The following is a 24,708-nucleotide window of genomic DNA, read 5'->3' as shown; positions in this document are numbered from 1 at the left end:
CTCTCTCTCCTCTTGCATTTTCTGGCTTCCGTTCAAGGGCAGTATTTGGTAAGCGTTCTTTTTTCCATTCTCAGTACATGTCCCAACCACTAATGTCTTCTTTTGTAGATTATTTGTGAAAGGGTGCTGTCATGGTATAATTCCCCACTCTGAACCTTAGCGTGCAAAAGATGGGGTACCAGCATGAATTCCTCTAAGCTCAATTACCAGCTTAGTACTTGTAGCGCTGCCACCAACCAGGAATTCCAGCGCCTGGTACACTCTGGTCCCCCCAAAACCTTGCCCAGGGCCCCCCAAGACCCAGTCCCTCTGGATCTTAACACAAGGAAAGTAAACCCTTTCCCCCACCGTTGCCTCTCCCAGGCTTCACCTCCCTGGGTTACCCTGGAAAATCACTGTGATTCAGACTCCTTGAATCTTAAAACAGAGAGGAAAATTCACCTTCCTCCCTTCCTTCTCTTTCCCCTTCCCAGACTCTCCCTGAGAGAGAAAGTAATCCTAACACAGAGAGAAAATAACCTTTCTCTCCCCCTTCCCTCCTTTCTCCCCACCAATTCCCTGGTGGCTCCAAACCCAATCCCCTGGAATCTCACCAAAATAAAGAAACAATCAGGTTCTTAAACAAGAAAAGCTTTTAATTAAAGAAAGAAAAAATAGTAAAAATTATCTTTGTAAATTTAAAATGGAATAGGTACAGGGTCTTTCAGCTATAGACACTGGGAATACCCTCCCAGCCTAAGTATACAAGTACAAATTAAAATCCTTTCAGCAAAATACAAATTTGAACTCCTTCCAGCCAAATACACATTTGCAAATAAAGAAAACAGCCATAAGCCTAACTCGCTTTATCTACCTAGTACTCACTATTCTGAACTTATAAGAGCCTGTATCGGAGAGATTAGAGAGAAACCTGATTGCACGTCTGGTCCCTCTGAGCCCCCAGAGTGAACAACCACCAAACACTAACAGCACACACAAAAACTTCCCTCTCTCAAGATTTGAAAGTATCCTGTCCCCTGATTGGTCCTCTGGTCAGGCTCACTGAACTTGTTAACCCTTTACAGTTAAAAGAGACATGAAGTACTCCTGTTCTATTAACCCTTAACTATCTGTTTATGACAAGTGCCTTGTCCAGTAATTTTTCTGACTTCTTCATTCGTCTTCCTATCTCTATATGTTATTCCCAATATTCTTCTCAGACATTTGTGATTAAATGTATCCAGCTTTTTCATATTTTTCTTGGTAAGTTGCCGTATCTCACTGCTATATGTTGTGATGGCAATAACAATTGCTTTGTACATGTTCCGTTTTGTCTTGAGGGAGATGTTTTTGAGTCACCAGATGTTTTTGAGTCTTCCAAATGCAGCATTTGCCTTCCTGATTCTTCTTCTTATTTCCTCGGAATTGATACCATCTTAGCTGATGGTATTTCCAAGATACGTAAAATTGTCCACCTTCTCTTCAATTTTGATTTCTATCCCTGTAGTCCCCATTAACATGACTTTACATTTCTTTGCATTGCATCTCAAACTTTTCTTCTCCATGACTTTTTACTTGGTCTGTGCATTTTTGTAGTTCAGTGGCATCTTCACTGATAAGAGTGATGTCGTCAGCAAAGTCTAGCTCAAATAGCCTGGAATTGTCCCATTTTAGGCCATATGTATCACCATCACATTGTTTTAATCCGTAGTAGATGACTAGCGTAAACAAAAAAGGAGACAGGACGTGCCCTTGCCTTACACCTGTCTTGACGCTGAATGGCTTACTCAGTCCATTTTCCATTTTAATGCAGAATTTTGAGTTGGCGTAGAATGCCTTCATAACGTTGATTAATTTTGTTGAAATTCCATATTGTGCCACAATTTTCCACACTGTTTCTCTATTTATGCTATCGAATGCCTTTTGAAAGTCCATAAAATTGATGGCGAGACTGCCTTGTGTTCTCAATAATCCGTCTCTGGGTGAAAATAGCATCTGTGAGCGCCCTGGCTGATGGGGAGGGGAGGGAGTGGGGAGGAGAGAGAGAAGGGGCTGGCCAGGGCTTCCCCCCGCCGCGCCACCTGCCGGGAGGGCTCCGTGCCGCTCCCGCCTGCAGGTGAATTGAAAGTCGTCGGTTGGCGGGAAGGGAAGGACGTGGGCTGCCGGCCTTGGTGCAGAACTGGCACCAGCTGGGGCAGACAGAGCGCGCAGCCCACTCCCAGCAGGGCGCTCCCCTCCTCAAGCACGAGCTTGCTCAGCTGGGGCCTGGAGCTGGCCCTGCCCACACGCTTACACAGAATCCAGTATTTCCAGAGGCTGCAACTGTCTTCAAACCATTGAGGGAAATGAGGTGATCCTTTGCTCTACAGCTCTTCTGTTTAAAGCAGTGTTTCTCAAACGGTTCCCTGCTTCTGTAGGAAAAGCCCCTGGCAGGCCGGGCCGATGTGTTTACCTGGCCCGTCTGCAGGTCTGGCCGATCGTGGCTCCCACTGGCCACGGGATCGCTGCTCCGGGCCAATGGAAGTTGCTGGAAGCGGTGGCCAGTACGTCCCTCAGCCCACGCTGCTACCAGCAGCTCCCATTGGCCCAGAGCAGTGATCCGCGGCGAGTGTGAGCCGCGATCGGCTGGACCTGCAGATGGGGCAGGTAAACACACCAGCCCAGCCCGCCAAGGGCTTTCCCTACAGAAGTGGTGACCCCTGTTTGAGAAACCCTGGTTTAAAGTGTACCCCCTAGGATCCATTTGAAAGTTATAACTTACATCAAACTAGATGTTATATACCATCATTGTTGTTGTTTTGTGCAGTAAGGTAGGAAAATTGGGAATGTTTCTTTAATAATCAGTGATTCCTCTCAAGATGCCTGCTTTTCTGAACATTTTTTCCCTTGCATTTACCCCCACCCCCACACTGTACTCCTGGAGTCCTGTGGCGCAGTGGCCAACCAGCAAAAAGAAGCCCATCAGGTCTTCACCTTTTTCAAGGGATCTCTTGAGCTATGTGAAGCATCCGTGTACCATTCCTCCTGTGCTTCCAAATCTCTAAGAGCTGGCTACTTTTTCTGAAATGTTGTTTTGTAAAAGGACTCTGCTTTCACAAAGCATGAGTGTGCAAAAGCAGACGCTCTGGACAGTAGAACCTAGCAAGGTTCTGTTTTAGGCAATGAAGCATCTGCTTGCCTAGATGATATATTTTCCTAGGATGACGAAGGTCCTCCCAGCTTCTTGTTCATGAATTAGGAGAAAAGCATGACATGAAAGCAAACAAGATGTTTCCAATAATTAACTAATAAAGCTAGAGCAAAATCAGTTACTTCTGGAAGAGCATATCCTGCTTCCCTGACTCAAGCAAGTCCCTACTCTGTCCTCATTGCACGGACTTGTGTGAGTAAGGCCAATGGGAGTCAGCCCTAGTAGGCATTTCCACCGAAAATGGAATTTTCTTGTCTCCATCTTGGACCTGTGCTGTCTAAACAATTATTTCTGATGTTCTCTTGTTAAAGCTGTATCCTGTGGTAGTCCAGTTATTCCAGAAAATGGTGCCATTGAGGGCTCAAATTTTACTTATGGCAAGAAGGTGCTGTACAGGTAGGAGAGTCATTGTGTTTGGAGCAGTACTGTAGTCAGAGTCTGGAAGCAAATGAGAAAAACAACTGGATTTAATAAGAGAGTAATTGACCCGCACAAAGTGTGGGGGAAAAGTATTGGAACAGAATCCACCCCAAAACTCACCCATGAATCCTTTTCTGGGGTTCACAAATTATACAATACTAGGTTGCATTTATTTTAATACGCAGAGTAGAAAACGAATATTGCAGAGTACTGTATCTGGACATCCATTCTGTAGTTAGTATATCGTGTTTTACTTATTCCACATAATGGGCTGTATATTAACAAAGCCCTTGAAATAATGCTAGTACTGTATAGTGGGTCTCTTAATCTCTCCCCGTTCATCACCCCAGAAACCCAGGTGCCCCAGTATCATCCTGTATTATTATTTTTATATGTATTGAGGTGGCACCTGTGAGCCCTCATTGCTCTAGGAGCAGTACAAATACAGACCAAAATTAGGGCCCTGCCTCAAAGTGCTTATTGTCTAAGTATAAGACGAAAATCAACAGGTGGATACAGACAAACAGATGGGAGAGCAAGAGGAAACAGTGAGACAATACTAGCTAGCATGGTAGGCTGTGGTCTCAGCACACTGGTGCCTAATGATTGCCAAATATTTTGTAGGCATCATGTCAAGGAAGAGTTTTAAGAGGGTCTTTGAATGGCCAGGATATCACAGAAGTCACTGCAGAGTAGGAAATGTTGTGTTTTTAATAGTGTCCACTGTGCACTCTGTAAAAGACACATAAATACTAACCAGGTCTGGGGAATAGTCCCTTTTGCTTTGCAAATCTGGGTACAAAACCTACATTTTTTGTGAAAATTTGGCAAATTGGGCCCAAGTAAATTTTTCCTATTTTCTCCAAGAAACAGCTTTTTTTAGTGAAATCTCTTTGTTTGGCATTTCTACACATTCTGAATAAAATATTAAGCATTAGCTCAAATACTATTCCCATCCATACTGTCTCCTGGGACATGGAGCATAACTCCATCCTTCCACCCACTGGCCAGAAGGATGGTGAAGGAACTTGAGGACATATCCACAACATAAGAACTAGTTAAAGACTAAAGCCACAATGTTCCTCTGTGTTTTTGTCCTTTGCGTTCTATTCAGGCATGAGCCTACAAGACCTAACAGACCTAGGATCAATTTTGCAAAAGCAGCTAGGCGACTTAGGAGTCTAAGTCCTATTTTGAAAAATGAGCTGATCACTTTAGAGCCTGAGTCTCATTGGAAACGGATGGGACTTAGGCACCTCAACATCTCAGTCACTTTTGTAAATGGGATTTGTGCTCATAAATCACTTAGGTGCTTTTGAAAATTTGATCCCTAGGAATCACATCGATTTTTACTGGGATAAGGGAGCATTTCCTTAGCTAATCCTGTGTACTTAGTAATATATATGAGTGGGAGGGAGGAAAGGGATGCTTGGGGAGAATCCAGGATGTATGTATTTTATAGTGATTTTCTTCTTTTAATGCAGATGTAACAGAGGATACAATCTAATGGGTGAAAAGGAAACAACGTGCCTTGCTAGCGGTGCTTGGAATCATGCTCCTCCTGTCTGTGAAATAGTAACATGTCCGAGCCCACAGGACATAAACAATGGAAAATACACACTGAGTGGCTTGACATATCTTTCTACTGCATCATATACGTGTAACAGTGGATACAGGTAAAAACTGTAGAGTCGAGTCACAGGCACTTTAAGTGCTGTGAAGATGCTGATGAAACATAAAGACTTGCTGGAATGGCTAATTCATGGCTGCTGTAGAGAGTGTCAGAGGAACACAATAGATTTAAGGATTTTTTTTCATCTTTGAGGTACTTTCTGTGTTCCACACAAAATACCAACACTTGTGGAAAGCTCGTGTAGCATCAGTCATCTTATTAATGTTTAATTCATTCTCTTTATCACCAAGCTGTAAAGCACATTTCAAACATATGGAAATTAACCCAATATCAGATCTATATTTAAAAGTTCTTCTTTACACCTGAAAGGCTGCAGTACACTTAATTAGCTTTTAATGTTTATGCAAAATTATTTTTATTACTATTTTGCAGTGATCTTAAAATGCCAGCTAAAAATGGTCTTCTGTAAATTAAAGTGACCATTCTAGCCATTCTAATGAATGAATAAAATCAGTAAAATAGTGATTTATTTTAAGCTTGAGTTTTCATTTTACGTTTGTGGATTGAGTCTAGTGTAAACAGATTTTAGCAGACAATTAAAAATGAATAAACCCCACTATATTAAAATAAATAGCTTTAATCGTGTTACCTACTGTGCACATTAAAAAATCCTTAATATTATCTATATCTGTTGCAAACACACACCTATACTGACATAGATACATACTCTGGGCTTAATTCTCCTCTGCCGTTCATCTTGTGCAATTATTCACATCTGTCCAAATGAGCACATACAGGTGTGAAATGATAACACTGGTGTAAGCGAATGGAGGATTCTTATTTAGTAGTGTTTTTACACATACATTGTGCTGACTTTCAATTGGTGTAAATGACTACTTTTACTACAAGGCAGGGTAGAATCGGGCCCTATAGTTACAGTACGGGCTTAATCCTGCACTCCTAATTTGGGCATAATTCCTACTAAGGTAAATGGAAGCCTTTCTCTACAACTGCAGAATTAGGCCAACCAGACAATATATATCATATAGATCATAGCTTCTTTTACAGAGGAAATCTATTACATGAAAATTACAGTTAATGTATAGTGTTGTTTCACAAATACCAGTTCCATCAGTGTATTTTGAAGGCTCTTTTGTGTAGTATGTGTGATTTATTTTTTTTAATACCTGTATAAAGCCTAAATAATTGAGCTTTTTGTGGCCATCCTGCCTGGATGTTTGGGAGAAGAACTCCACCATTCCCTTTTGTAGTCACCACTTCAGGCAATGACCCTCCACACCACACCCCTATGCCGGGTGTCGTGGCATCTGTACAAGCACAGATACAGTCCCTTCTGTCGTCCACCCCATGTGCTCTTTTTCATACCGGCATATTCCAAGCCCGTGCAGAGCCCACCTCTTTGGCAGCGCCACACACCTTATGTGCCGCAGCTTAGCACTGGAGATGGCCTTTTGCTGGTGAATTATACTGTGCCTGAATAACACTGTGCCATTTTGTGCCTATCCCTTGGTGTTACTGTAGTTAAAGAAACCAAAAGATCAGCTAAATTTAATATCTTAGGCCTTCCCTCAACCAGCAAAAACCTTTAACATCCTACAGGGAATGAATGGCTTTTTGAAAAGTAATCTAAATATCAACATGTTCCTTAGTCTTTTGGGTGAATGAAGTTTCAGAGTTCTGCAGGTGCGCATTGCAGTGGTATCTGAATAAATAATCCAAATACTAATGGCACAATCTTGCAGTCCATAGGTGGGCAAAACGTCCATTTGCTTCAATGGGAGTTTTATATGCATCAGTAGAGCAATCCAGACCAGAATAGACTGTCAGTTTTCTCCTCTAGTAGTTCTGATCACCTGCTGTTCTGACAAATTTCAGAGTTGTAGCCGTGTTAGTCTGTATCAGCAAAAACCACGAGAAGTCCTTGTGGCACCTTAGAGACTAACAAATTTATTTGGGCATAAGCTTTCATGGGCTAAAACCACTTCATCAGATGCATGGAATGGAAAATACAGTAGGAAGATATACATACATAGAACTGGAATTAATTTGCAAACTGGACACCATCAAATTAGGCCTGAATAAAGACTGGGAGTGGATGGGTCACTACAAGAACTGAACTAATTTCCCATGCTAATTTCCCCCTACTGTTACTCACACCTTCTTGTCAACTGTTTGAAGTGGGCCATCCTGATTACCACTACGAAAGTGATTTTTTCCTCCTGTTGATGATAACTCATTTTAATTGAATTGTCTCGTTAGAATTGGTAAGGCAACTCCCATCTTTTCACGTACTATGTATATATATCTTTCTACTGTATTTTCCATTCCATGCATCTGATGAAGTAGGTTTTAGCCCAGGAAAGCTTATACCTCAATAAATTTGTTAGTCTCTAAGGTGCCACAAGTACTCCTTGTTTTTGTTCTGACAAGATTAGCCGTATATTTTATGAACAGAGGGTAAAATCCTGGCCCCAGTTAAGTTAATGGCAAACTTCCCCATGACTTCACTGGGGCTAGGATTACAGCTAGAAGGTATTTGGAAGGAGCTCCCGACTTCTGTTCCCATTCCCATACAAACTGAAGTTACAGTTTAATAATAATCTTTAATTCTATTAGCCTACAGGGTCCCCCAGTACTTGTGTGTGAAGCTTCAGCTAACTGGAACAGCATACCACCAGTCTGCAAAATTGTCTCTTGTGGATCCCCTCCTGCCATCAAAGATGCTGTGATCAGTGGGAATAACTTTACTTTTGGCAACACAGTCACTTATACGTGTAAGGAAGGGTATGTACATTAGCACTATTAGAATAAACCCCATAATGAATAAAAATTGTCAAGCCACACAGCAGCTCAGTCATTGTAAGGCTATGTCCTAATGCTATTCTTTGAGGTCACATGCTCTTAAGAACATGACTGTTTTATTAATACTCATTAATTAATTATTGGTTCAGTTGAAAGGTGATTGACAGTTTTTGTGAAGTGGAAAGTTTGTATGTGTCAAAACTAGCCCATTTCCTCAGCCCATTTGTCAGGTTTCAGAAACTGGCTAGAGTTAGATGGGATACAGACTTGAATGGGAGCACTACAGGGAAATCCCGTTGGTGAAGGCAGTTATACTGGTAATTCAATTAGAGCCCCTTTCCCTCTAGTCACTGTTGAAACAGTGCCCCAGTATAGTGTGATGCTGGCAGTGCCATATTTGAGAGGAGAGGTATTGTAATATCAAGGATCCCATGTCTCTTTTCACCCGAGTAATAATAAAATAAATAGTGACTATTTCATTAGTAGATCTCAAAGCACTACACAATCTTTGAATGTGTTTATCCTGACGACACCCCTGGAAGTCAGGGCAGTGCTATTATCCCCATTTTACAGATGGGGAACTGAGGCTCAGAGATGCTAAGTGACTTACCCAAAGTCACACAGGAAGTCCATAGTGGAGCAGGGAATGGTACTCGTGTCTCCCACATCCTTGGCTGTGTCCTAACCACTGGACAGCCTTCCTCCCACTGGCGAGCAGGGATATTAATCCTGGTGTAAAGGCCAGATTCTAAGTTGGGTGAATTACATTCCACCTTCATGAACATCTCTCTTCAGTTCCAGTTATGCAGTGTCCTTCATTTTCTGTCAGTGTAGTACTTCTGTGCATTTTAAAATATATACCATAGTTCATCCCAGAGGAGGTTGCAAAGTCCTGCAAAGACTTTCTCGCACGTGCTTAATTTTACACACTGTGAGTAGTCCCGTTGAAGTCATTAAAGCTACTCAGTGCATAAAGTTAAGCACACACGTTAAGTCTTTGCAAAGTCAGGGTCTAAGTTCATAGACCATTTTGTTCTCCTTCTTGATGAAAGGAACAAAATAAATGTATAATCATTCCCCTTCCAAGCTGAAATCTTCAGCATTGTGTCTGATATAATTACATTACATTCTTCGTTTTCTTTTTCTTAATTGTGCTAAGACTCAAAATGCTTTGTTATTTATGGTACAAGTATTTTAAACAGGTCAGCTTAAAAGTATTTGGAAAAAAAAACCTGTCACCTTTATGGCAATGAATATAATGATGGGTCATATTAAAAACTGGCACTTGTATGTGCTTTTTTTTCCTGGAACCTCAGCCAACAGTGTCTGAAAATAAATACTGCAGACAAGTTAAAGTACTTTTACAGATGTGGCCAACACAATCTAAACAGTCAGTTTCCAACCCTCAGCTACAAAGATGCATCAGAGACTTTCACAGTGGGTTGTTGTTCATCCTCTTTTTGTTTGAACACATCACAGAAAATATAAGACTTTAAATAAACTCACAGACAACACATTTTGTGTTTAAACAGCTGCAGATTAAGTGGGACAATTGGCAGCATGAAGTGCTGCTTATGATCAAATCCCAAAGGCTGATTAGCTAAATATAATATTATCCACTGACTACATGTTAAAATTGCAGTATTTGTGAAGGATTTGAAACAATTTCCAAGTCATACTGAATTTTAAAAGTATTTCTTTTTATATATGTTGGTGGTTTCTTATGGAGGAGTCATTACCGAATGACAACATATACCCATTAACAACAATATTTTTAGCTAACTAGCTTAGGATTTTGTACTGATACCTATTTCCATGATAGCTGAGTGCTTCATAGTTCAATTAGATTGGCATAGCAAGAACCCTGCAGGATTTCACAGAGTCTTCAACTCTTCTTCCTTCTCTAGTGATAAGATGCTCTGCTTTTGGTAGAAGTTTTTGGTTTGTTGCCATTTGGTGGGGAAGGTTTATTGTTATTGTAAAGGTTGTTCTGATTGTGGTGGAAAAGCTTTACCAAAAGGTAAAGTCTTGCTGTGTGTCCGGAATGCCAGGCTACCTATTTCTCCACAGATAATAGGTTTTCCTATAGCAGTTCTTGGTGTAGTATCTAAGCAGTAAACAGTCACACTACAGTTGCGACTGTTGTCTAAAGTGGACCCATCTCAGCTCTAGGGAGCTCTGCTTGTAGAGTTTTCCAGAGCATGTGGGGTGGCTTAACCCTTCAGCTATCAATCTAACACCGTATGTTTGTGGTCTTTTCCTGATCCACAGCTACACATTAATTGGCCCTGACACCGTAGAATGCTTAGCCAGTGGTGAGTGGAGTATGAGTCACCAGCAGTGCCTGGCGGTTTCCTGTGATGAACCTCCCCATGTGGAACATGCTTCCCCAGAGAGCGCCCATCGGTTGTTTGGCGATATAGCTTATTACTACTGCTCAGATGGCTACAGCTTGGAGGACAATTCCAAGCTGTTTTGCAATGCTCAGGGGAAGTGGGTGCCTCCTGCTGGCATGAAGATGCCCCACTGCATCGCTGATTTTTGTGAGAGGCCGCCCACAGTGTCCTACACCATCCTGGAATCAGTTAATAAAGTAAAATTTCCTGCTGGTTCAGCCGTGAGCTTCAAGTGTATGGAAGGTTTTGTCCTAAACACGTCTGCTAAGATTGAGTGCAACAGAGGTGGGCAGTGGACTCCTTCTCCTTTGACTATCCAGTGCATCCCAGTTCGCTGTGGGGAACCGCCGAGTATTAGAAATGGCTATGCGAGTGGAGCCAACTACAGCTTTGGAGCCGTGGTGGCTTACAGCTGCAACAAAGGGTTCTATATCAAAGGAGAAAAGAAAAGGACATGTGAGGCCACAGGAGACTGGAGCGGTAACCTACCTACCTGCCATCCGGTGTCTTGTGGAGAACCACCCAAGCTTGAAAACGGAGTCATTGAGGTATGATAAGGGTTTTCCAAGCTGCTTGCTGTGCTGGCAAAGTTGAGGTGTCTTAAAAATTCCCACTGGCTAGCCCACTAAAGTTGAAGTAGGATGCAAGCAGAACTGATAAGCAAAGGAATGATGGGGATGGCCTTGTGTCAGAATTAGACTTCTCAAAAACACAAGCCCATTAACAGAATTTCCTATTATGAGCAAGAATTTGATGTAGGAGACGCAGAGTTCCTATGACATTCAAAAAAACACTCTACCAATTGGTTTTCCTAATGTCTCGCGACATATTTGTCCTGTCCAGGCTGGGGGCCAATTCCCACTGCTCCCTAGAGATCTATCCAGGTGCTACAGCTAACTCACAAACCTTGCTCTTCATGTGCTTAACAACCAGAAACAACTGATTTGAAATTAGCAGATAACTCTGGGATGAATCCTTCCTTTTGGATGTGGAATTTGGCCTAACTGTCAAATTAAATTGAAATAAATAAAAGCTAGAAGTCAATAACCTCATCAGAGCTAAAAGGTGTAATGAATGCAGCATTTCCCTTATTGCTAGACCCGTGTTCTACTGTGACGTACAAAGAAATGTTTTCATGTTAAACTTCATGGGATATGGGGGGAGAGGCAAGATCACATTTATTTTTTCTTTTAAAGATCTAGCTTCAATTAGAATTGAGGCCGGAGAGGGAACAAACATCCTCTCTCGAGGGGTGAGGCTGCAGTAACAACTCATAGAAAGAGTAGGAAGGATGCCTCTCCGAAATCAAGATTCCAAAAGTGAAACCAAACATGAAACTGCCTTTTACCACTGAACTATGATTGTAACACAGTGGCCCCCATGTAATTAGGTTGATAACAGTAAGACAGTTCCACTAGGAGAAGCTGAAAGCGCAAAATGTACCTAGAACCATTTTAACTGCTTCCTTAAGGGAACAGGCTCTTCTTATTATAATTAGTTTCTCTTATGAAAGCCAGTTATAGAGAGTGGCTATATCACCTCAAAAAATTAAACTCCCTCACTAGTGCATTCTTATTTCAGTTTGCTCAATCCTTGTTATGTATTATGAATACTGTTTTTCTACCATGCTAAGTATGCATTGTTCCTATAACGTTTTCTTTGCTGTAGAGATAGAACACCTGAGATTGCAAGTACAATACTGCAGAGGTTCTCAAACGGTGTTAATTTTTATTGTTATTATTTTATCCAAAGTGCTTTACAATAGTTAGCTAATGGTACAAACAACATTTGGAAAGATCATTAAGTGCTCCACCGAGACCCTCAGTGATTTTCAAGCGATCTGTGGGAAAAAAAGTTTGAGAACCACTTCTCTGCACTGGATAAAGCTGTAAATTAAAGAGCCATGTCATTTGCACAGGTCTCCTCTGGCTTCTTCCAGCCTTCTGTTGCTCTTCTCCCTTTTCGTGTACAGATTTTTTTGCATGTACATCGCTGCCCCGATATAACGCTGTCGCGGGGAGCCAAAAATCCCTATCGCGTTGTAAGTGAAGCGCCGTTATATCGGGGTAGCAGTGGCAAGACTGCAGCAGTGATTTAAAGAGACCAGTGCTCTGGCCGCAGGGAGCCCAAGCCCCAGCCGAGCCTGCTGCCACAGCCCCGGGGGAGCCCTGGACCTTTTAAAGCGCTGCCGGAGCCCCGCTGCTGCAGCCCTGGGGTAGCAGTGACAGGGCTCCAGTGGTGATTTAAAGAGCCCTGGGCTCCCTGCAGCAGCCGGAGCCCTGGACCCTTTAAAGCGCCACCAGAGCCCTGCTGCTACCGCGCTATACATGAACCCTTGTTCTATCGGGTCGTGTTATAGCGAGGTAGCAGTGTATGTCCAGGAAAACATTTTCTAGCTTTAAATTTTGAACATTAAGCTTTAAAAAACATTCAGTGCAACTCTATTGACCTCAGCAGGTGAAAGTCAAGGCAGAATTTGCCCCCTGTATTTCTAGTGCAGACATTTATTTCTTTGCAATCAATCCTTGTGCCTGGTTAGCAATTAGATACAGAAAGACTAATAAAATCAAAATTCATCTGCCAGGGTCAAGAGTTTTTACCTTCTACTTACCATTTCTCTCACCCATTTTACAGCGCACGACTGGACGCTTCTTTGAGAATGAAGTGTACTACCAGTGTAATGCTGGCTACAAGCTAGCTGGAAGCTCAGTATTAGTCTGCCAAGCAAATCGTCAGTGGCATAGTGAATCGCCACCTTCTTGTGTTCCTCTCAGCTGTGGCAAACCACCTCCTATCCAGCACGGATATGCAAAGGGAGAAAGCTTTGATGTGGGATCCAAGGTTGAGTTTTTCTGTGATGAGGGCTATGAGCTGATGGGAGATGCCTCTTGGACATGCCAGAAATCTGGGAAGTGGAGCAAAAAGCAAAGCCAAAAGTGTGTGCCAACAAAGTGCCCAGAACCACCACTGATTGAAAATCAGCTCGTCTTGAAAGAGATGGTTCACCAAGTAGGTGTTGTCCAGTTTTCCTGCAAAGAGGGCTATGTCTTGCATGGTTCCTCGGTGCTGAAATGTTTGCCATCACAACAGTGGAATGATTCCTTTCCAGTCTGCAAGGTTGTACTGTGCCATGGGCCTCCATACATTCCCTTTGGTGACCCTGTGGCATCATCTCTTCATTTTGGTAGCACCGTGACGTACACCTGCATGGATGGGTTTTTACTGAAGGGAGAACCTACAATTGGATGTCAGGCTGATGGCTCCTGGAGCTTTCCATTGCCAGAATGTATTCCAGTAGAATGCCCTCAGCCTGAAGAAATTCAGAATGGCATTGTAGATGTGCAGGGTCTTACGTACCTCAGCACAGCACTGTACACGTGTAAACCGGGCTTTGAATTACTGGGGAACACGACTATTCTCTGTGGAGAAGATGGTCATTGGCTCGGTGGAAAGCCATCTTGCAAGCCTGTGGAATGCCCAAAACCTAAGGAGATTCAGAATGGCAAATATTCATACACAAACTTTCATTATGGGCAGACTGTTACATATTCGTGTGACAGAGGATTCCAGCTCAAAGGGCTGAATGTACTGAGCTGCTTAGAGACGGGAGAGTGGGATGCAGATGTTCCATCTTGCAAAGCCATAAACTGTGACCCCCCTCGGCCCATTGAGAATGGTTTTGTGGAAGGTGCAGATTACAGCTATGGGGCTATGATCATCTATAGCTGCTTTCCAGGTTTCCAGCTGGCTGGTCTTGCCATGCAGACTTGTGAAGAGTTGGGATGGTCTAGTTTTACGCCGGCATGCCTACCAACAGACTGTGGCCTGCCTCCCCATATTGACTTCGGGGAATATGTGCAGGTTAGAAGCGAAGAAGGACATTTTGACCAAGAAAGAATACATCTTACTGAGAGCCCTCCTCTTTCTGACATGTTAGTTGCTAGTAACTGGAAAGATATAAAAAGTCCTTTGAAGGAAACTAACGCAGTACAGTTGACAAACTTTTTATATGGAACTATAGTTATGTACACGTGCTACTCTGGTTATGAGCTATTAGGAAACCCCATACTAGCTTGCCAAGAGGATGGAGCATGGAATGGCAGTGCCCCTGTCTGCATATCAATAGAGTGTGACTTACTCTCACCCCTAGAGAATGGCTTTTTACATTTTACTGAGAATACACTTGGTAGCATAGTGCAATATGCCTGTAAACCAGGGTATAAGCTAATTGGTTCCGACACAAGGCTGTGTTTGCCTAATCGACAGTGGAGCAATGCTGCTCCATACTGCGAGGTGGTATCGTGTACCACACCTAACAAACTCATGAATGGAAATATAAAGGGAGAAAACTACACTTACAGGAGTGTGGTCCATTATGAATGTGATCCTGGGTACCAGTTAAATGGCTCAGAGAAGAGGACATGCCAGGATAACCAAAAATGGGATGGGAATGAGCCTATTTGCATCCCCGTTTCTTGTGGCCAACCACCAGTTTTAGAAAATGGCCATGTGACTGTAGATGAATACACCTTCCAAAAACACATGGAATATAGCTGTAATGAAGGTTTCCAGCTGCATGGGGACAGGAGTAGAGTCTGCCTTGCAAATGGAAGCTGGAGTGGAATCACTCCAGTTTGTAAATCCATCAAGTGTGCAGTACCACTGCCTCTTCCCAATGGAGAAATTATTGGATCAGAATATGGCGTTGGGAAGGAAGTTCAGTATCGCTGCAGTGAAGGCTACATATTGCATGGAGCATCCATACTTACCTGTCAAGCTGATGGCACCTGGGATACAGAGGCTCCGTACTGTGAGCCAGTCAATTGCGGACCCCCAGAAGACATCTCTCATGGCTTCCTGAATAGTTCAGGCTTCAGTTATGGGGAATACACACAGTATGTGTGCTTTCCCGGTTATGAGTTACGTGGAAATCCACTGCGGCCATGTTTGTCCAACGGCTCATGGGGGGGAAGCCTCCCCTCTTGCCTCCCCTGTGAATGCCCCACGCCACTGATTCAGAATGGGGTTGTTATCGGGCAAGATTTCCGCTGTGGGAAAAGTGCACAATTTCAGTGCCTGGAGGGCTTTAAACTGCTAGGGCCTTCTGAAGTCTCCTGTGAGGCAGCCGGCAAATGGAGTTCTGCTTTTCCACACTGCGGGCAGCTTTCATGTGGCTCCCCACCAGCAATACCCAATGCCTTTATTAGTGGAAGCAGCACTGTGGAGGAGAACATTGTAATATATAACTGCATAACTGGCTTTGTCATACAAGGGAGGCCAGAGCTGACTTGTACAGATATGGGCATTTGGAGTGAGCCGTATCCACGCTGCGAGCTGATGTCCTGTGGACCCCCACCTTCCATTCCTAATGCAGTGGCTGTCGGAGAGACCCACACCTATGGAAGCAGAGTCCAGTACAGGTAAGAAGGCTGCTGTAATTACATCTCCCTGAAGTGTAAAAGGAATTAACATAGGACCTTTAAAGCAAACGAATGCATTTAATTCGTGAGAGGCTATAAAATACATAGAAAAGCTGTGGAGCAGACCTCCCGGGGAGGTTGACACACATTCTTGGGGCTCCCAGTGCCATGTAACACCTCACTCCAGCCTTATACTTTTCCCACAAACACACAGCATGTCATGCATTTAAGCCATGGGGAATGCAAAGTATACGTAAATATTATTGAGGTTGTGGTAAAGAGTTTGTGTCACAGTTTCCAGGTATGTGTGTGTCTGTGTTTCTATGAAGCTGAAATGAGGATTCTGTCAGTGAGGGTGGCTAAAATGAGGGAGGGATGGGTGGGAGGGTCAGCATGTAAATGAAGGTACCTGAACAGGTGACTTCTCTGCTTGTTAGGATTTAGGTGGATGGATTTTCACTTAAGCACCACTTAACTGGTGTGTTTATGTTTGTGTGCATGTGTACATACAAACAAACCTTATGGAGGGCCAAATTCTCCAGTCCAGCTGAATTGCACTCAATGCAGGACTGTGTGGGGTAAAGTAAATATGTCTTTAAGTTACCTTTGCTTTCTCACAATCTTGGGGTCTGCCTGGGATTTGGCCAATCCCTGGTGCAAGCAAGAGCAGCCCTCAGGTTGCCAGTGGCCCCCAGGGGCAGATCCAGCAGCTTGCAATCCCCAGAACATAACACTGTGACCATACCCCTTTCACCCAGCCATACCCTCTCTGCCCAAACCACAGGAGCTGCTACTGTGGCTTTACATCCTAGGCACAAGGAATCATAAGGGTGATGAATCCACCCTGTTTACTTTGTGCTGCTGGAGCAGGGTGACGCAGCCAGGGATGGACTCAGGATCTTGCCAGAGTGTTCAAACTCCTGCCACCAGATTTATAAACACACAACAAAAATGCCTCAGCCCTCTCACAGCAGTGTGTCCTGAACTGATACAGAAGTCTGAAGGTGCTGCTCATGACAAACAAATATTGACAGTTGAGCCACATGGTAGGTTTTGTTCGTTGAGGTTTAAAACGTCGTATGCATGTGTACCATAGCTGTCCAATGATTCTGATACATTGCAGATGTCTGGAGGGCTACGTGATGGAAACAGAAATGGATATATGCACTTGTCAGGAAGACGGACACTGGTCTCCTAAGAGCATTTCCTGTTGCCTCAGAAAATGTCCCATGCCCACAAATATAACCAATGTAATTATTTCTGGTGATGAGTTTACTGTGAATAAGAGCATCACTTTATCATGCTCAGAAGGCTATACTTTGTCAGGAGCAAGCACATCTACATGCCAGGTAAAGAGCGTTGGCCTTTTCTTTTTATAAAGGTGCAGACCACTGTCCTTGGAGGCGTGCATCTCATCTGTGGGTAGAATGTGGCCCTGCTTCCTGACTGTACACAATACAGGTGTAATGCACTGTAAAATATACAGCAGGACCTGCTCCTCCCTTAAGAAAAAGGCACAGGCTCCCAGATTTGGGAAACAGTCCTCTCCTCTTACTACTTAACCATAATATTGTACTGTGACTAAATGTTCTTTTTCACTCACTTTATTCTGTTTCAACTCTTAATTCTGTTTCAGCTCCCACTGAAATTAATGGGGACCATGCATCTTAATCCCTTGACACCTTTAAAAACCTCAGGCCTTGTATCTGTAAAAAACAAACAACTTCAGCTATGTTGCCAATAATACCTCAGGCCTCGATCCTGCAAGTATCTACCCATCTGTTTAACTTCAGGCTTGGGAGTAGTCCCATTAGAGTCAGGGAGACTACTCACTTGCGCCAAGTTCAGCATGGGTATGTGTGTGTTAAGATCAGGGCCTTCCAGAGTCAAAACTGGAAGAATTTATAAACTCTCCCTGCTTGTGCTATTTTTTATATTTCTGTTAAGTCAGTTTACAGGAGTCCGTTCGCTCCTGCTTTCCGTCCCACAACAGATAAAAACTGAACATAAAAATGTAAACTACTCCCCTCTGTTTGCTGAACAGTTCTTTTGAGTATTCGGCTGCATAACTGAAGCTGTTGACTGGTACATTGGAGAGTCAACATTGTTGTCTAGGGGTTAGAGCATTGAAGTAGGAGTCTACAGAGCTGGGTTTCATTCCTGGATAGGTCACTGACCTGCTTTGTGACTTAGAGCAATTCTCTTCACATCTCTCTGAGCTTCTATTTCCCCTTCTGCCCTTTCTCTGTAAGCGCCTCTATGTGAGTGTGCGAGGCCACGCACAATGGGTCCCCAGTCTAGGTTCGGGCCTCTGAACATTACATTAGTGCAAATAATAAATGAGAATTATTGCCCACCTCTGTACTGGTAGAGCTCTCTCCCACATGTTTTCTGATTTTCTGCTTTAATAGTTATCTCTCTTACTTTTTAGCACAATGGCAGCTGGGTGCCATCATTTTCTGATGATATTTGTGTTCCTGTATCTTGTGGGAAACCAGCAACCCCAGAACATGGAACTGTGCTTGGTGCTAGTTACAGCTACAAGGATGCGGTTCTTTATCAGTGCAATGCTGGCTATGAATTACAAGTAAGTCAACTGAATCCCCAGTATATGTACCAATACTACTAAGATTAACCCTTGTGTAGACGGGTTCTGCCGGGGCTCAACCCTCCCTGAGGGGGAGGGGAGCCACACCGGCCTCGATGTCTTCCCTGCAATTACAGTCTGCTCTGGCCTGTTCAGCAGGTCAGAGCATCGGCAAAGTCAAAGGGGGCCCAGCCCTTGGCTCAGGCGGGGCACCAAACACAGTTTAAACAGCCCTGGCCCTTTGGAGCAGGGCAGAGCAGCGGCAAAGTCAAAGGGGGCCCAGCCCTTGGTTCGGGCGGGCACCAAACACAGTTTAAACAGCCCTGGCCCTTTGGAGCAGGGCAGAGCAGCGGCAAAGTCAAAGGGGGCCCAGCCCTTGGTTCGGGCGGGCACCAAACACAAGTCTAGTTAGCTCTGGCCCTCTGGAGCAGGGCAGAGCAGTGGCAATAGGCGGGAAGAGGGGGAGTCTGCCACTCGGTTACGGGTGGCAGGGGGCACGCAGGCCCTCCCACTCCACTGCGTTCCAGCCCGGGGCCCTGGTAGCGGTTGTCACCTCTACCAGTGGTCAGTGGGGTCCTGACCGCAACACACTGACATGGGCAACGGTAGCTCTGCAGCCTGACTGGAGTAGGCTGCCCCCGGGCTTCTTCCTAATTCCCCCTCTATTCCTACCTGGTCTGGGGCCTCTGTTCCGGAGACGACCAGGACCATCGGTTCCTCCCAATCTGGGCTGGGCGGCAGGTCCGGTAGGGTTTCGGGGAAGTCTGGCCACGCCTGGTCTGGGGGCTCCTCGGGGCCGTAGTAGGGGCGAGGCAGCTCTGGCGGCCCCTCGTCGTAGCAGGGGCGAGGCAGCTCTGGCGGCTCCTCGTCGGAGCAGGGGCGAGGCAGCTCCAGCGGCTCCTCGTCGGAGCAGGGGCGAGGCAGCTCCGGCGGCTCCTCGTCGGAGCAGGGGCGAGGCAGCTCCGGCGGCTCCTCGTCGGAGCAGGGGCGAGGCAGCTCCGGCGGCTCCTCGTCGGAGCAGGGGCGAGGCAGCTCCGGCGGCTCCTCGTCGGAGCAGGGGCGAGGCAGCTCCGGCGGCTCCTCGTCGGAGCAGGGGCGAGGCAGCTCCGGCGGCTCCTCGTCGGAGCAGGGGCGAGGCAGCTCCGGCGGCTCCTCGTCGGAGCAGGGGCGAGGCAGCTCCGGCGGCTCCTCGTCGGAGCAGGGGCGAGGCAGCTCCGGCGGCTCCTCGTCGGAGCAGGGGCGAGGCAGTTCTGGCGGCCCCTCGTCGGAGCAGGGGCGAGGCAGCTCTGGCGGCTCCTCGTCGGAGCAGGGGCGAGGCAGCTCTGGCGGCTCCTCGTCGGAGCAGGGGCGAGGCAGCTCTGGCGGCTCCTCGTCGGAGCAGGGGCGAGGCAGCTCTGGCGGCCCCTCGTCGGAGCAGGGGCGAGGCAGCTCTGGCGGCCCCTCGTCGGAGCAGGGGCGAGGCAGCTCTGGCGGCCCCTCGTCGGAGCAGGGGCGAGGCAGCTCCGGCGGCCCCTCGTCGGAGCAGGGGCGAGGCAGCTCTGGCGGCCCCTCGTCGGAGCAGGGGCGAGGCAGCTCTGGCGGCCCCTCGTCGTAGCAGGGGCGAGGCAGCTCTGGCGGCCCCTCGTCGTAGCAGGGGCGAGGCAGCTCTGGCGGCCCCTCGTCGTAGCAGGGGCGAGGCAGCTCTGGCGGCCCCTCGTCGTAGCAGGGGCGAGGCAGCTCCGGCGGCTCCTCGTCGTAGCAGGGGCGAGGCAGCTCTGGCGGCCCCTCGTCGTAGCAGGGGCGAGGCAGCTCTGGCGGCCCCTCGTCGTAGCAGGGGCGAGGCAGCTCTGGCGGCCCCTCCTCGTAGCAGGGGCGAGGCAGCTCTGGCGGCCCCTCGTCGTAGCAGGGGCGAGGCAGCTCTGGCGGCCCCTCGTCGTAGCAGGGGCGAGGCAGCTCTGGCGGCCCCTCGTCGTAGCAGGGGCGAGGCAGCTCTGGCGGCTCCTCGTCGTAGCAGGGGCGAGGCAGTTCTGGCGGTCCCTCGTCGTAGCAGGGGCGAGGCAGCTCTGGCGGCTCCTCGTCGTAGCAGGGGCGAGGCAGCTCTGGCGGCCCCTCGTCGTAGCAGGGGCGAGGCAGCTCTGGCGGCCCCTCCTCGTAGCAGGGGCGAGGCAGCTCTGGCGGCTCCTCGTCGTAGTAGGGGCGAGGCAGCTCTGGCGGCTCCTCGTCGTAGTAGGGGCGAGGCAGCTCTGGCGGCTCCTCGTCGTAGTAGGGGCGAGGCAGCTCTGGCGGCTCCTCGTCGTAGTAGGGTCGAGGCAGCTCTGGCAGCTCCTGGTCTCGACCTCTGGCTTGGGCAGCCTCCCAGTCACGAGCGGCGGCGGGCACGTCTGCTCCTGCCGGTGGCCGAGCCGCAACTGAAAGCTGGGGCCCGGCTTTTATTCTTCCGGGTCGCCGCCTGACCCTTTGAGGGGCGGGACTTCCGCCCAGCAGCCCTGCCCCCGTGGATGACTGACAGGGCTCGACCCTCCCTGAGGGGGAGGGGAGCCACACCACCTCGCTACACCTTGTATTATCATCTTTATTGTTCTTGCTTATCCTCTTTGTTTAGTAGAACGTATTATGACTGGTCCTTACTGATTATTTTCTTAACTTCTGCCGAATATTTATGCCTTTTTCTTGCTGTTGCTGTTGCCGCCTATAGAATGATGCACATATAGATGGAGCTGTACAAAACACGTCAAAAGACCACTACCCTTTCTTGACCAGGTTACAATTCAGATAAATATAAAACACAGGTCAGCAATTCATATGCAAGAAGTGGGTGGAGGGAGGGAAGGAATTTGTAAGAAGAGAAAGGTGGCTTTGGCCCTTAGCAAATGCTGCTCTTTTTTTTAATCAATGGATTCTATTAAAGTGTTGCAAAGAGAAACCAGAACGGAGAGTTACTGATCTACTGAATGTAAGCGTAGACTTATTTCCCAGATTCCTCCACCCCAGCTCAGTTCAGCGCTCCTGCCGTGACTCCACAGCTCCCATAGTGCACCTTCCACCTGACTATCTCAAAGCACTTCACAAACATTAGTGATCTCAGCCTCAGATATTCCTGGGATGTCGATAAATAGTATCTCACTTTTACAGATAAGGAAACTGAGACAAAGAGATTGCAGCAGCTTGCTCAGATTTACTTCAGGGCAGGGCAGGGAGCAGAGTCCAGTGCTTCTGGCTCTGTCCTATGCTTTTATCATTAGCCAAGACTGTCTTAACAAAGTAACTTAGTGGGAAAATAATAGCAAATCATAACCTATCACAAGTTAGAAAACTTACGTCTTTCTGATTTTTCCATGAGTTATGAAAAGTGGCCTTTTAACTTTGTCAGATCCTGTGCTGAGCCCGGGCGGTGTTGTTATGATATTGTGAGGAGCAGGAATGGTGAGGCAGGGAACAGTTCTGAAACAGAATACTTAGATTATGAACTTTGTGAGGTGGTGACCTTTTCGTCGCGCTGTGTTTGTACAGCGCCTAACACAGAGGGGTCCTGGTCCTAGGCTTTACTGCAGTGCAAATAAGAATAATGAAAATAATCCAATATTTAAGTCAGCCTGCTAGGGCTCAATCCCGCAAGGTGCTGAACATTCTGCTCCTGCCCCAGACAAATATTTACGCACACGCTTTGCTTTAAGGATGCAAATAGTCTCGTTGATCTGGAGAAGATAGACAAGCTTACCTTAATTAATTACTCTTGTTACAGTTGCTATGGCAACACCCATTTTTTCATGATCTCTGTGTATATATATCTTCCTACTGTATTTTCTACTTCATGCATCCAATGAAGTGAGTTTTAGCCCACGAAAGCTTATGCTCAAATACATTTGTTAGTCTCTAAGGTGCCACAAGGACTACTCGTTCTTTTTGCTGATACAGACTAACACGGCTACCCCCTCTGAATCTTGTGAATCTGTTCAAGATATTGTGAGGCTAGCCAAAAAAAGGAACCCTGCAATAACAACATGTGTTTATATTGAGAGCATATTTTATGGTGGTAGCTGGATCAAACTGCTGGACTGATTTTAGGACAGAGGCTACCTCTCTGTCAGAGACAAAAGAAACCTGCTGTAAAATTCTTCCAAATGAAAAATAGTACTGCTCCTAGAAATTATTCCACCTACGCCCCCTAGTGGAGTCTTGTCTCCTGCTGTTAAAACAGAAGCCCCCTGTACTCCTCTGAAATGCTCTGCTGCGACATGATGCCCTAAGTACAAGCCTACTTTAAAGTAAACACCTGCCCTTGGTAATAGGTGCGCTTCATATGGACATAACTAGTGAAAGAAATGAAACCCAAACTTAGAAGTTAGGCTTAATATCCTGTGACCAAAGAAACAGTTTAATTGCCATGTCCTGAAGAAGTGCTCGTAACTATTAGCATGTACTACAATACGTAGGCAAGGGGATGAGTGACATCGCCTAGAACATGTGAGTGGGATGGCATAGAACTACAGTATTATTTAATTGAGAGCTCACCTCTGCCCAGCTGCTTTTGAAAGGAGTAAGTTAGGCCATTTTTCCTGAACTATAAAATGAGTATTGGAGTGAGGACCCATCTGAACCTTCTTGGAAACAGATGAGACTCTGCTGGCAAGGAGAATGCAGAATGGTCTTAGATTCCCAGTGCTGTATTTAGAGCACAAAGACCACAGGATTGGGAATCAAGAGATACTGATTCTCACTTTAGCTCTCCCACTGACTTCCTGGGTAGCCATGGGCAAGTCATTTAACCTCTCTGTTCTTCAGTTTCCTCAGCTGCAAAATGGGGACACCATTTCCCTGCTTCACAGGGGTGCTGGCCGGCAAACTGTTCCAGTGTTTGTGGGATGCTGCTACAGCGATAAACACCATTGGAATGCTTATAAACAATTACAGATAAAATCTCGGTCAGTGCTTTTTTATCAAAGACCCTAACCAGAGCTGTGTGGGCCAAAGTCTGCTCTCAGTTAGAAGTGCAAATCTGGATTAATTCCATTAATTCCACTGGAGTCACTCCCAATTTACGCTGATGGAAGTATGTCCCAAGTTCCTAGTGACTGACTGAACTCACAGGGTCTGATTTTCCCCTCACATACTCTGGTTTTACACCAGTGTGGTTCCATCAACTTCAGTGGAGTTACTCCTGATTTACACAAACATGAGTGAAAATGGGAGAGAAGCAGGTGCAACGACTACACTGTGGGACAGGTTCTCATCACAACTTCACTGATGTAAACCAGGAGAAAGTCCAGTGGAGTCGACAGAGTGGCACAGATGTAAAATGAGGTGTATGTGAGCAGAGACTCAGGCCCACCAACTTGGCAATTTTACTCTCCTGTTTTGTTTCTTTCACCATGTTTTCCCCAGCCATACAATGGAGATTCTGACCTGGCTCTAGGGGGTCTTGTGAGAGTTAATTAGTGAACATCTGTAAAGTGCTTTGAAGATGAAAAGTGCTTTAAAAGTGCTAAGTAGTATTTTGCAATCATTAGATGTGACAGTAAGAAACCCGGGAATCTAAGTGCATGCTGCCCCTTCGCATCTACCAAGGTTTGAACCCCGGAACATGCACAGGATGCACCTCTTACTGGATTTCACCTGCTTCTTTCTGTGGGAACTATATTTGATTCCACCCTAAATCCTGCATTCTCACCCAGTTCGTGGTTGGTGGTGCTATTGATGCAACATCAGCTGATCTTCTAACTTCCTCTCCAGGACTGAGAATGTCATGGGTTTTGACACATTTGTTTTTTCCCATTGAGGACAATGACCAACTAGCACAAGTGTAGAGCATTCAAGGGGTCGCAGCAAGGCACAAAATTTTAAAGCAACCTTTCTCTCCATCTGTCCTTTTCGAACTCAGAAAATCTGTTGCAGATGTTATGCAAGTTTTAGGACAGAATTCTGCTCTGACGTTCAGCTGGTGGATCTTGGTTCCAACATTCCGCTCTCCCTCGGTACATGGTTTTCTATAGGAGGGAATGTGTACAGGGAGATAGCAGAATAAAAGAGTCACAATTGGTCCTGAAAAAATGAGAGCAGCTTTGATTCTCTTCTCCTGCAGTGCAGTAAATGACACAATCCTAACGATTTTATGCTGGTTCATGATCCTCTTCCTTTTGCCTATTAGGGTGATGCAGAACGTATCTGCCAAGGAAATAAACTATGGAGTGGAGCAACACCAGTGTGCAGAAGTGAGTTCTAAATTAATTTGTTGTATGTCTAGTGTGGCTTCACTGGCTTGGGAGTATTTTTATATGGCAGAT

The 24,708-nt window shown here is 45.9% G+C and overlaps 1 protein-coding gene across 1 annotated transcript in view; it reads left to right on the top strand.

Annotated features, from left to right (window-relative positions):
• The window catches only part of SVEP1 (sushi, von Willebrand factor type A, EGF and pentraxin domain containing 1), a 174,926-nt gene that overhangs the window by 107,545 nt on the left and 42,673 nt on the right, over positions 1-24,708 (top strand). Inside the window, exons 34-41 of the mRNA XM_030567203.1 lie at positions 3,481-3,565; positions 5,074-5,265; positions 7,860-8,027; positions 10,317-10,989; positions 13,076-15,861; positions 16,985-17,210; positions 18,293-18,448; positions 24,573-24,636. Of these exons, the coding sequence (XP_030423063.1) occupies positions 3,481-3,565; positions 5,074-5,265; positions 7,860-8,027; positions 10,317-10,989; positions 13,076-15,861; positions 16,985-17,210; positions 18,293-18,448; positions 24,573-24,636 (4,350 nt within the window). The remainder of the gene's footprint in view (positions 1-3,480; positions 3,566-5,073; positions 5,266-7,859; positions 8,028-10,316; positions 10,990-13,075; positions 15,862-16,984; positions 17,211-18,292; positions 18,449-24,572; positions 24,637-24,708) is intronic.

Source organism: Gopherus evgoodei, chromosome 6 (genome assembly GCF_007399415.2).
Source record: "Gopherus evgoodei ecotype Sinaloan lineage chromosome 6, rGopEvg1_v1.p, whole genome shotgun sequence".
Taxonomy (NCBI): Eukaryota; Metazoa; Chordata; order Testudines; family Testudinidae; genus Gopherus; species Gopherus evgoodei.
This window is presented reverse-complemented; position numbering and strand designations above follow the sequence as displayed.